The sequence below is a fragment of the Oncorhynchus keta genome, chromosome 2 (genome assembly GCF_023373465.1).
Source record: "Oncorhynchus keta strain PuntledgeMale-10-30-2019 chromosome 2, Oket_V2, whole genome shotgun sequence".
Classification (NCBI taxonomy): domain Eukaryota; kingdom Metazoa; phylum Chordata; class Actinopteri; order Salmoniformes; family Salmonidae; genus Oncorhynchus; species Oncorhynchus keta.
Genome location: NC_068422.1, coordinates 14,780,921 through 14,794,435, shown reverse-complemented (window position 1 = coordinate 14,794,435; position 13,515 = coordinate 14,780,921). Strand labels below are relative to the sequence as shown.

General features: G+C 41.2%; 1 protein-coding gene across 2 annotated transcripts; it reads right to left on the bottom strand.

The window, feature by feature from the left end:
• Positions 1–5,795: 5,795 nt before the first annotated feature.
• LOC118397056 (desumoylating isopeptidase 1-like) lies at positions 5,796–12,573 on the bottom strand. Of its 2 annotated transcripts, XM_035791471.2 has the most exons (7): positions 12,127–12,573; positions 11,889–11,910; positions 11,649–11,718; positions 11,131–11,240; positions 10,881–11,003; positions 8,750–8,868; positions 5,796–8,089 (listed from the first exon to the last, which is right to left on the bottom strand). In XM_035791471.2, exons 1-6 carry the CDS (start codon positions 12,215–12,217, stop codon positions 8,775–8,777), a joined length of 510 nt encoding a protein of 169 aa, XP_035647364.1. In that variant the 5' UTR covers positions 12,218–12,573; the 3' UTR covers positions 5,796–8,089; positions 8,750–8,774. The 2 variants fall into 2 exon arrangements, with proteins under 2 accessions (XP_035647364.1, XP_052328738.1); XM_052472778.1 differs by having other exon boundaries at positions 5,796–8,868; positions 12,127–12,571.
• Positions 12,574–13,515: the final 942 nt, after the last annotated feature.

Genomic DNA, 13,515 nt, shown 5'->3' with positions numbered 1-13,515 from the left:
ACCCTCACCACCTGGGGGCAGCCCGTCAGGAAGTCCAGTACCCAGTTGCACAGGGCAGGGTCGAGACCCAGGGTCTCGAGCTTGATGGCGAGTTTGGAGAGTATTGTGGTGTTAAATGTTGAGCTGTAGTCGATGAACAGCATTCTCACATAGGTATTTCTCTTGTCCAAATGGGTTAGGGCAGTGTGCAGTGTGGTTGCAATTGCGTCATCTGTGGACCTATTGGGGCAGTAAGCAAATTGGAGTGGGTCTAGGGTGTCAGGTAGGGTGGAGGTGATATGGTCCTTGACTAGTCTCTCAAAGCACTTCATGATGACGGAAGTGAGTGCTACGGGGCAGTAGTCGTTTAGCTCAGTTACCTTAGGTTTCTTGGGAACAGGAACAATGGTGGCCCTCTTGAAGCATGTGGGAACAGCAGACTGGGATAGAGATTGATTGAATATGTCCGCAAACACACCAGCCAGCTGGTCTGCGCATGCTCTGAGGACATGGCTGGGGATGCCGTCTGAGTTGTGTCCTAGTACTCCACGTTGTGTCATGTATAAGAACAGCCCTTAACCGTGGCATATTTGCCATATACCACCCACACTCGGGCCTTATTGCTTATTTATATTCCAGTCTCTGACATTGCTCGTTCTGATTTCTTAATTTCTGTAATTTTCTGTAATATGCGCCTTAAATGTTTTTGTATTGCTAGGCATTACTCTACACTTGGAACTAGAAACAACCATTTCTCTGTACCTGCTGCGTACGTGACCAATAAATTTTGATCTGACATTCAGATTCTACAGTTCCCCTTTGGGAAATCCCTGATGTGTTAATGTTGTCTGATGAAGGTTATCTTCTGCTCAGTTGTAGATCCACAGCTCAGGCTGTCTCTCACTGCAGACCAGTAACACAGCTGTCACCAGCTGAAGACTGAATATACAGCCTAGTTTGAGACAAATGCAACTAGACCAATGCAAAATATCAATGTACTGACTTGAGGCAAAATTATAGAGTGCAGTATGAAAATGTTTAAGATACTATGACCAAATATATAATTATCTAACTGAAGTGTGATACATGTATGATATTGTGCTGAATAAAAACGTAATAATCAAGGATATATTGGACCAAAAAAAACATGTATATCAAAGATAAACTACTTATTTGTACCTGTACTTACTGTATATGAAGATGTTTTTGATGTCACTGACTTCAGATGAAGGTGAAATACAATGGAACTATTGTAAGACTTAAATGTCTCTCTCAAAGAGACGTTCATAGGTATTATTTGTATAACTTGGTAAAAAAGAAAAGAAAATGAGCAACAACATGTGGTGCGTTTCCTCTGTAGCTATACTGTCGACAATTTTTTTTTTTAATCTGAAACTAGAAAACCACCATCCCCCCCATGTGGACATTCTGGGAATTATCAACAAAAGCACTTATATTTATTTTCCAGTAGTACAGTATTTTACACCATCACATAAGGTATGTAGAATGCTCTCCCACTGATCACTGGCTATTTGGTTGATGGGATAACTTAAATATTAGTTCAGTAAACTACCAGTACTAGAATAGCCATAGACAGGCTGGTAACACACTGCACTGTGAAACACCGTCCTTTTCGATCTTCCTTAATTAGGATCGTCGAGTTAACACAAGAAGACACAGACAACAATACTTATAGAGAAAGGTTCTTTATCAAGCAGTGGCAAGAGTTCCGTAAAATATAAACGGGATCATTTATATCACAATAGTGGAGAGAGTAAGGATGGATTTTGAGGGGGGATATCACAACATTGACTTAACACCAATGTGAATTACTGAATACATTAGCCTTGATAATACAATAGCTATAACAATATATGACCATAATGACATTAGGGAATTCATTAAAATATTTACCTTGCAAAGACAGCCTTTGTCCACTAACGGCATATCTATTTATTATTGCCATCGAAATGTTAGCTAAGATTAGATCAAACAATAATATTAAGGGATTAGAAATCCGTGTCTTAAAAACTAAGGTGTCATTTTACGCTGATGATTAATGTTTTCTTTTAAAACCACAACTAGAGTCTCTCCACGGCCTCTTGGAGGATCTAGATACGTTTGCTATTCTCTCTGGATTAAAACCAAATTATGATAAATGTACCATATTACGTATTGTATCACTAAAAAAATGCACATTTTACATTACCATGTAGTTTACCAATTAAATGGCCTGACGGAGATGTGGACACACTCGGTATACAAATCCCAAAAGTAAGAAATGATCTCACTCCAATACATTTTTATAGAAAGTTAGCAAAAATAGATAAGAATTTGCTACCATGGAAAGGAAAATACCTGTCTATTTGTGGAAAAATCACCCTGATTAACTCTTTAGTAATATCACAGTTGACCTATTTGCTTATGGTTTTGCCTACACCTAGTGACCTGCTTTTTAAATTATATGAATAAACAAAAAATATTCACGTTTATTTGGAACGGCAAACCAGATAAAATTAAAAGGGCCTATTTATATAACGAATATGAATTTGGAGGGTAGAAATGATTACATATTAAAGCGTTAGACTTCTCACTAAAGGCATCAGTCATACAAAAGTTATACTTAAATCCAAACTGGTTCTCTAGTAAATTGATACAAATGTCTCATCCTATGTTCAAGAAGGGCCATTTTCCCTTTATTCAGATTACACCAGCCCACTTTTGGGTGTTTGAAAAGGATATAATCTCCAAAATATCTTTATTTTTTAAAACAAGCCTTAGAAAGTTGGTTGCAATTTCAGTTTAATCCACCTGAAAAGACAGTCTGCTATACTCAAAATTACAACCAATTAATTGCAGCATTAGCACAAAAATGGAAGAGGCAAGTAGAAGGGGAAAAAGTAAGGAACTTGTGTGTCAGCACTGTATTAAAGAACACAAATAGTTCCAAGAAAAGTGTGATAAATAAAAACATACCAATTTCATTTGAGGACCAAAAAACGGACAGCTGTGCCATATAAATTGCAAAATAGTTGGGAAGAGATTGTCGATGTACCCATTCAATGGCACATGGTTTATGAATTGAAACGCAAAACAACGCCGGATTCAAAACTAACAATTTTTCCATTTAAATTACTATACACAATTCTTGCAACTAATAGAATGTTATATATATGGGGGATACAATCTTACCCGCTCTGCAGATTCTACTGTGAGGAGGCAGAGTCATTAGATAATATATTTTTGGTATTGTCCATACGTAGCTCGTTTTTGGTCACAGGTCCAGGAATGGCTGAAGAATTGCAACGTTTGCCTAGAACTAACGCTGAAGATAGCAATACTGGGTGATTGGAAAAGCCATAGTCAATCAATCATTAATATAATAATTACATTAGCAAAAATATATATTTTTAATTTACAATCTGTAGACGCTATGAGAATAGACAGGTTAAATTATTTTGTGAAGCATTTTTTAAAGCTTTATTTAACTAGGCAAGTCAGTTAAGAACAAATTCATATTTTCAATGACAGCCTAGGAACAGTTAACTGCCTGTTCAGGGGAAGAACGACAGATTTGTACTTTATCAGCTCGGGGGTTTGAACTTGCAACCTTCCGGTTAACCACTAGGCTACCCTGCCGCCCCAAGCATCACAGCACAGTTGAAAAATATATGGCAAATAGAAATCCGAAATGAATGATGATGGGAGGGGTTGAATGGAGCTGAAAGGTGGGACTAATAACAAGGTAATGTAAAACACACGGGTCTGTAAAATGTATATAGGTTCAGAACTTTTGTGAAATAGCAGTTACAAATAGAAATCAAACTGGATGGACATCAGAAATAGAGGAAGAAAAAAAAGAACTATTGTAAAATAAACTGTCTGTAAAATGTGTATAAGATGTATAAATTGAAGGTAAAAGCCGAAGTGTTTGTTTACTCCAATTGGGGGATCGGTGGTAGGGTTTGTGGGGAATAATAAAGGTATATTCTTTAAAAAGGTATATATCTATATAGGTATGTATATGTGTGTGTATGTATGCATGCATGCGTGTATGGATATATATATTTACCCCAAAAAAATATATGGGGGATTGGAAATTATGCAGATTATCACATTGATGGAAGCAACATTCTTTCCTGCAATATTAAGCTGACTCAACCCTCAAAAAACATTATTTATAAAAATAAAAAAAGACAGCCATGTGTGTGTGTGGCTGTCATACATACATACATACATACATACATACATACATACATACATACATACATACATACATACATACATACATACATACATACATACATACACACTGCTCAAAACAATAAAAGGGAACTCTTAAACAACACAATGTAACTCCAAGTCAATCACACTTCTGTGAAATCAAACTGTCCACTTAGGAAGCAACACTGATTGACAATACATTTCACATGCTATTGTGCAAATGGAATAGACAACCAGTGGAAATTATAGGCAATTAGCAAGACACCCCCAATAAAGGAGTGGTTCTGCAGGTGGTGACCACAGACCACTTCTCAGTTCCTATGCTTCCTGGCTGATGTTTTGGTCACTTGAATGCTGGCGGTGCTTTCACTCTAGTGGTAGCATGAGACGGAGTCTACAACCCACACAAGTGGCTCGGGTAGTGCAGCTCATCCAGGAAGGCACATCAATGCGAGCTGTGGCAAGAAGGTTTGCTGTGTGTCAGCGTAGTGTCCAGAGCATGGAGGCGCTGCCAGGAGACAGGCCAGTACAGCAGGAGACGTGGAGGAGGTCGTAGGAGGGCAACAACCCAGCAGCAGGACCGCTACCTCTGCCTTTGTGCAAGGAAGAGCAGGAGGATCACTGCCAGAGCCCTGCAAAATGACCTCCAGCAGGCCACAAATGTGCGTGTGTCTGCACAAACGGTCAGAAACAGATTCCATGAGGGCCCGACATCCACAGGTGGGGGTTGTGCTTACAGCCCAACACCGTGCAGGACATTTGGCATTTGCCAGAGAACACCAAGATGGGCAAATTCGCCACTGACACCCTGTGCTCTTCACAGATGAAAGCAGGTTCACACTGAGCACATGTGACAGACATGACAGAGTCTGGAGACACCGTGGAGAACGTTCTGCTGCCTGCAACATCCTCCAACATTACTTTTTGCGGTGGGTCAGTCATGGTGTGGGGTGGCACTTCTTTGGGGGGCCGCACAGCCCTCCATGTGCTCGCCAGAGGTAGCCTGACTGCCATGAGATCCTCAGACCCCTTGTGAGACCATATGCTGGTGCGGTTGGCCCTGGGTTTCTCCTAATGCAAGACAATGCTAGACCTCATGTGGCTGGAGTGTGTCAGCAGTTCGTGCAAGAGGAAGGCATTGATGCTATGGACTGGCCCACCCATTCCCCAGACCTGAATCCAATTGAGCACATCTGGGACATCATGTCTCGATCCATCCACCAACGACATGGTGCACCACAGACTGTCCAGGAGTTGGCGGATGCTTTAGTCCAGGTCTGGGAGGAGATCCCTCAGGAGACCATCCGCCACCTCATCAGGAGCATGCCCAGGCGTTGTAGGGAGGTCATACAGGCACGTGGAGGCCACACACACTACTGAGCCTCATTTTGACTTGTTTTAAGAACATTACATCAAAGTTGGATCAGCCTGTAGTGTGGTTTTCCACTTTAATTTTGAGTGTGACTGCAAATCCAGACCTCCAATGGGTTGATAAATTTGATTTCCATTGATAATGTGTGTGATTGTTGTCAGCACATTCAACTATGTAAAGAAAAAAAGTATTTAATAATATTTCATTCAGATCTAGGATGTGTTATTTTAGTATTCCCTTTATTTTTTTGAGCAGTATAGACACACACACACACACACACAGTGGGGCAAAAAAGTATTTAGTCAGCCACCAATTGTGCAAGTTCTACACTTAAAAAGATGTGGCCTGTAATTTTCATCATAGGTACACTTCAACTATGACAGACAAAATGAGAAGAAAAAAGAACCCAGAAAATCGCATTGTAGGATTTTTAATTAATTTATTTGCAAATTATGGTGGAAAATAAGTATTTGGTCACCTACAAACAAGCAGGATTTCTGGCTCTCACAGACCTGTAAATTCTTCTTTAAGAGGTTCCTCGGTCCTCCACTCATTACCTGTATTAATGGCACCTGTTTGAACTTGTTATCAGTATAAAAGACCTGTCCACAACCTCACAGTCACACTCCAAACTCCACTATGGCCAAGACCAAAGAGCTGTCAAAGGACACCAGAAACAAAATTGTAGACCTGCACCAGGCTGGGAAGACTGAATCTGCAATAGGTAAGCAGCTTGGTTTGAAGAAATCAACTGTGGGAGCAATTATTAGGAAATGGAAGACATACAAGATCACTGATAATCTCCCTCGATCTGGGGCTCCACGCAAGATCTCACCCCGTGGGGTCAAAATGATCACAAGAACGGTGAGCAAAAATCCCAGAACCACACAGGGGGACCTAGTGAATGACCTGCAGAGAGCCGGGACCAAAGTAACAAAGCCTACCATCAGTAACACACTACGCCGCCAGGGACTCAAATCCTGCAGTGCCAGATGTGTCCCCCTGCTTAAGCCAGTACATGTCCAGGCCCGTCTGAAGTTTGCTCGAGAGCATTTGGATGATCCAGAAGAAGATTGTGATTATGTCATATGGTCAGATGAAACCAAAATATAACTTTTTGGTAAAAACTCAACTCGTCATGTTTGGAGGACAAAAAAAATGCTGAGTTGCATCCAAAGAACACCATACCTACTGTGAAGCATGGGGGTGGAAACCTCATGCTTTGGGGCTGTTTTTCTGCAAAGGGAACAGGACAGATCTGTGTAAAGGAAAGAATGAATGGGGCCATGTATCGTGAGATTTTGAGTGAAAATCTCCTTCCATCAGCAAGGGCATTGAAGATGAGACGTGGCTGGGTCTTTCAGCATGACAATGATCCCAAACACACTGCCCAGGCAACAAATGAGTGCCTTCGTAAGAAGCATTTCAAGGTCCTGGAGTGGCCTAGCCAGTCTCCAGATCTCAACCCCATAGAAAATATTTGGAGGGAGTTGAAAGTCTGTGTTGCCCAGCAACAGCCCCAAAACATCACTGCTCTAGAGGAGATCTGCATGGTGGAATGGGCCAAAATAACAGCAACAGTGTGTGAAAACCTTGTGAAGACTTCCAGAAAACATTTGACCTCTGTCATTGCCAACAAAGGGTATATAAAAGTATTGAGAAACTTGTTATTGACCAAATACTTATTTTCCACCATATTTTGCAAATAAATTCATTAAAAATCCTACAAAGTAATTTTCTGGATTTTTTTTCTCATTTTGTCTGTCATAGTTGAAGTGTACCTATGATGAAAATTCCAGGCCTCATCTTTTTAAAAGTGGGAGAACTTGCACAATTGGTGGCTGGCGAAATACTTTTTTGCCCCACTGTACATATTATCAAAATAAATAAACCACAAAAGAAAAATCACTGATATTTAATATCCTATCCTGGATCAACATTAGACTGCACAACATTTCAATCTTAGAGAATTCCTGTATATGGTGTATTCCTGCTCATTTGAAAAGGTATGAGAATACAAACTCTGGAAAGATCCAGACACAGATAGAACAATGCGCCAGATACTTCACCGACTGTATAAATGTGAAGCATCCACTTGGCGTTTCCAGTGAGAGGAAGCCCAGTAGCTGGAGAAGATGGATTTTGGCCGAGATCCTTTTAATTGATGAAACATTTGATCTCAATACAGTTCTGTTCCCAAAACCTGAACCTGTTATGAACAGTGGACTAAGTTTCCTAGAATTTACCCTTTGCTAAAGTTTTTTTTAAAATGGCACTGTTTAGGAGTGCAAAAGCTAATTGAGTTATTGCACACGCACTTCACAGAGTAGGTGTTCCCAAGCAGAAATATGCAAATGTATGCTAGAACGCACCAAAAGGATCTCGCTTGCTTGTAACTGGCTCTGCACACCTCCTTTCTTGTTCTGCACACCTCCTTTCTTGTTCTGCCCACCTCCTTTCTTGTTCTGCCCATTATGACTTTTTGTTCCGATTTGAAACGACAGGTTGTGGTCTCTTTAGTTATAAAAAGAAAAATCAAACATTCAGTACTTTGAGGTCATCTTCGCAAGATGACCCTGAGAGTGTGTGACGATATATTCAAGGGATGGATAAACCTTGACACAAGACAGTTGGTACAAAGACATGTGAATACGCAAGTTCCCAATACAAAGACAAGTGCAAGTCAGAATTGGTCTAGATTTTATCACCACTTTAGCCGTTTCTCTTTTCCTTTCCTTCTCTCCCTCTAGTGGCAACCCAGTCATATCATGGTAATTAAAAAAGACATACTAAAATACAGGCACGGATCAGGCCAACTTTAGTGGAAAAAGGGGAGAGTTAGGTATGGCTGGGGATGGGGTGTGCCAGGCTGGGTTGGTGTTAAGGTATTAAAGAGGTCAGGTAGGGTGAGGTTTCTGCCTGGAACACTGACTGACATACAGACAGCCCATTTCTGAACTTTGTCATTAATTGGTCTTTTGACCAATCACATCAGATCGTTTCCCACCAGATCTTTTTCAGAGCTGATCTGATTGGTCAAAAGACCAATTCGTGAAAAGAAATTCAGAATTGGGCTGCCTGTGTAAACGCAGCCTAAGGGACTCACAAAAGGTGAGCTGCAGATCTCCCACCCCTCACACACAGACTGTTGGTATAATATATTACTCTGTGCACCTGTGTTATCGGGCCTATCTCTGGCCTATCTCTGGCCATAGTGTCCGTTGAAGGTGTTGCCCCCCTGAGGTGCAATATTGATGGAGTCCAGTAGAGGGCGTAGCGCCTGGCCGAAAGGCCTGTGGGTGAGAGTGGAACACCACAAATTAGAATCTGATCAACGGGGAGTAACATGATGAACAACATACACAGCGACTTGTGCTTAGAACAAGCTGTCCTGATTTATAGCACATACATATATACACACACACACAGTTGAAGTCGGAAGTTTACATACACCTTAGCAAATACATTTAAACTCAGTTTCACAATTCCTGACATTTAATCCTAGTAAAAATTCCCTGCCTTTGGTCAGTTAGGATCACCACTTTATTTTAAGAATGAAATGTCAGAATAATAGTAGAGATAATGATTTCAGCTTTTATTTCTTTCATCACATAACCAATTGGGTTAGAAGTTTACATACACTCAACTAGTATTTGGTAGCATTGCCTTTAAATTGTTTAACTTGGGTCAAATGTTTCAGGTATCCTTCCCAAGCTTCTCACAATAAGTTGGGTGAATTTTGGCCCATTCCTCCTGACAGAGCTGGTGTAATTGAGTCAGGTTTGTAGGCCTCCTTGCTTGCACGCGATTCTTCAGTTCTGCCCACAAATTTTCTATAGGATTGAGGTCAAGGCTTCGTGATGGCCACTCCAATACCTTGACTTTGTTGTCCTTAAGCCATTTTGCCACAACTTTGGAAGTATGCTTGGGGTCATTGTCCATTTGGAAGACCCATTTGCGACCAAGCTTTAACTTCCTGACTGATGTCTTGAGATGTTGCTTTAATATATCCACAATTTCTGCCTCATGATGCCATCTATTTTGTGAAGTGCACCAGTCCCTCCTGCAGCAAAGCACCCCAAAAACATGATTCTGCTGCCCCGGTGCTTCACGGTTGGGATGGTGTTCTTCGGCTTGCAAGCCAAGCCCCCCTTTCCTCCAAACAATGATTATGGCCAAACAGTTCCATTTTTGTTTCATCAGACCAGAGGACATTTCTACAAAAAGTATGATCTTTGTCCCCATGTGCAGTTGCAAACCGTAGTCTGTATTTTTTTATGGCGGTTTTGGAGCAATGGCTTTTTTTGCTGAGCTGCCTTTCAGGTTATGGTGATATAGGACTCATTTTACTGTGGACATGGATCCTTTTGTACCCGTTTCCTCAAGCATCTTCACAAGGTCCTTTGCTGTTGTTCTGGGATTGATTTTCACTTTTCGCACCAAATTATGTTCATCTCTAGGAGACAGAACACGTCTCCTTCCTGAGGGGTATGACGGCTGCGTGGTCCCATGGTGTTTATACTTGCATACTATTGTTTGTACAGATGAACGTGGTACCTTCAGGCATTTGGAAATTGCTTCCATAGATGAATCAGACTTGTGAAGGTCTACAAAAACATTTTCTGAGGACTTGGCTGACTTCTTTTGATTTTCCCTTGATGTCAAGCAAAGAGGCACTGAGTTTGAAGGTAGGCCTTGAAATACATCCACAGGTACACCTCCAATTGACTCAAATTATGTCAATTAGCCTATCAGAAGCTAAAGCCATGACACCATTTTCTGAATTTTCCAAGCTGTTTAAAGGCACAGTCAACTTAGTGTATGTAAACTTCTGACCCACTGGAATTGTGATAGTGAATTCTAAGTAAAATAATCTGTCTGTAAACAATTGTCGGAAAAATGACATGTCATGCACAAAGTAGATGTCCTAACCGACTTGCCAAAACTATAGTTTAACAAGAAATTTGTGGAGTGGTTGAAAAACGAGTTTAGTGACCCCAACCTATGTAAGTAAACTTCCAACTTCAACTGTGTGTGTTATATATATATATATAGCTTCTACACGTGAACGGAGACTTGTCCTCCTTACATGTTTCTCTTTATTCAGACAGTATTGAAAGTAGATTTAGGGTTACAGGTAGAGGAGAGACAGCATGAAAGTGTCAGAGGTGGAATTGTTACCCATGTCACTCATGAACAATATGTGCTCGACTATCACTGTGCCATGCTTCCGCACTACACTCTAAATGTCTGACAACAGGTTCTTGATGTTATAGAGACAGGAGGGGAGAAAGGGGAAACTCACGTGGAGAGCACTTCAGCCGGCAGGTCTGTGATGTGGCCGGGGATTTTGCTGCCAGTGAGGAACTGGGCCACTTCGTTACTGAACGTGTTACAGTTCCACTCAAACAGATGGTATTGGTTCCCCCTACAGATAAAGAAGATGTGAGTCAAAGATAGGAACAGAGTAAAGATAGAAGGGAGAAAGAGAGGGAGAGAGACAGCACATCGCCATTACGTGTGGAGTTGAGATCCACCAGGTGCCACAGCCTCACCTGTACGTGGACTCTCCCAGTGAAGACAGGTACTCCATAAAGATCTCCTCAGTCACCTCTGTGGTGCCCAAGTCTATTATGGAGTTGGGTTGTCCCAGGGATGTTCCTCCCTAAAAACACACAAATACAAACAGCTTGTCAGTTGTACAACCGAATGCATTTAACCCAACCCCTCTGAATCATAGAGGTGCGGAGGGGTGCCTTAAATTGACCAGGGAGCAGGTGTTGTTGGAGGTTTAACTGCTTTGCAGAACGGCACATTTTTCAACCTTCCCGGCTTGGGAATTCAAACCAGCAACCTGTTGGTTACTGGCCCAACACTCTCAACCGCTAGGCTACCTGCCACCTGCTTGCTCAGTTGTCCTCCAATAGCCCATATGCAGCCCCAGGATAAGTTTTGTATCACAACTAACAAGATCTATGCTTGGGGTAACTAACTTAAGACTTATGTACACCAATAAGAAAGATGTTCAGGTCTAGTTTATGTTAGGAAGGAATAGAATAAAACGTTGTCTTACAGGTGGGCAGTTTGTGATGCCATCTCCCCCATAGAAAAACTCCTCTCCATGTACAACAATAGCAGTGTGCCTAAGTGAGAGGGAAAAGGCTACAGTTTATTTCACATAAAGACGGACTCCCAATGAACAGACTTAAAAACACTGGGCGAAAATATAAATATGAAAGGTGTACATAACGTGACCTTTGTCCTCACTAAAATAAGGATTTCAATCATTAAAAAAAAATCATAATTGACTCACCATATTCCATCAAGCTGTATACCTGTGAATAGAACAGAATAGTTGATAACGTTATACATTAAGTTTACAATTTGTAGCGAACTTGCTTCATAAGATACAGAAATTGATTCTAAATTCAGCGCATAGGCCTAAAATGCATCCTCAGCCTCTGCTCATCAATCCAAACTCTACATTAGCGGGTAAAACAACTTAAATTCCAAGCAAAACTAGTTAGCTAACTAACGCGTTAGTAACTTACCTAGCATGAGGGGGCTCAGCTGGCGAGCCATTCCTTTAGATATGTCGTAAACGTACAGTTTCACAGCGTACGAAGTGTTATTTGGATCCATAATTCAGCTTGGTGGTGTAAAATTAGGTTGAGTGCTGTGTTGTCTTCAATGTGTACGAACTAACGTTAGCTAGCTAGTGTGATCTCGCGAGCTAGCTATCCGACGAGCTAACGTAGTGTTAAGTTACTATTGTTCGTTCTGGTTCCGCAAATAGAAAAACACAAATAGTCCGAAATGCCTTACGTTGGGCAAAATAAAAAGGCATATAGTAGCTAAGCTTAATTGCAACGAATATCTAATAATTTAGGCAGAGTCACAACCGTACGAAGCTCTTAGCTAACATGCTAGTCAGCTGTTGCTGTGTCACTGTGACTTAAAAAAATATATATCTGTCAAAAATGCCCATACATACATACGGCTTAAAAAAAACAGCCAATGAATGGATAGAGTGAGACTGGGACACCTGAGTGAAGCTAGCAACAATAAGAATTTGCCACAATTGTGGAATTGTGGGTTTGCATTCAAAATAAAAGTCACCCATTGCAACATGCAAACGGATACAAATAGTGGAATAATGCCATATTTGGACTAGATCATCCTAAACAAGTTTGGAATATTGATATATAAATTCAAAAAATGACAATAAGTAGTAAATTTGATGCCAAAAAGTTTTTAAAAAGTGTTTCAGCATATTGTGTTTGATTTGGTCCTAAACGATATCTTAACCGCCATCTATAAGAAACAATACTGTGCAGCCGTATTCATTGATCTGGCCAAGGCTTTTGACTCTGTCAATCCCCACATCCTCATCGGCAGACTCAATAGCCTTGGTTTCTCGCCTGGTTCACCAACTACTTCTCAGATAGAGTTCAGTGTGTCAAATCGCAGGGCCTGTTGTCCAGGCCTCTGGCAGTCTCTATGGGGGTGCCACAGGGTTCAATTCTTGGGCCGACTCTCTTCTCTGTATACATCAATGATGTCGCTCTTGCTGCTGGTGAGTCTCTGATCCACCTCTACGCAGACGACACCATTTTGTATACTTCTTTTCTTAGGCAATTAAGCTAAGGCAAGGGCTGTTTCCTCGTCTCTGCTGCTGCTGCCTCCACCGCATTGTTGCCTCCCTGCACCTGCCCGCTCATCCAGCATGACTTCTCTGGACGGTTCTGACTTAGAATATGTGGACAACTACAAATACCTAGTTGTCTGGTTAGACTGTAAACTCTCCTTCCAGACTCACATTAAGCATCTCCAATCCAAAATTAAATCTAGAATTGGCTTCCTATTTCGCAACAAAGCCTCCTTCACTCATGCTGCCAAACATACCCTCGTAAAACTGACCATCCTACCGATCCTCGACT

What these genes read in the sequence shown, in the direction of transcription:
- LOC118397056 (XM_035791471.2), bottom strand. Translation starts at nt 12,217, where the DNA reads ATGGATCCAAATAACACTTCGTACGCTGTGAAACTGTACGTTTACGAC. An exon ending in ATACAGCTTGATGGAATATG is followed by an intron (nt 11,719 to 11,888) that starts GTGAGTCAATTA and finishes CCTCTCACTTAG; the next exon opens with GCACACTGCTATTGTTGTAC. An exon ending in CCGGCTGAAGTGCTCTCCAC is followed by an intron (nt 8,869 to 10,880) that starts GTGAGTTTCCCC and finishes TCTCACCCACAG; the next exon opens with GCCTTTCGGCCAGGCGCTAC.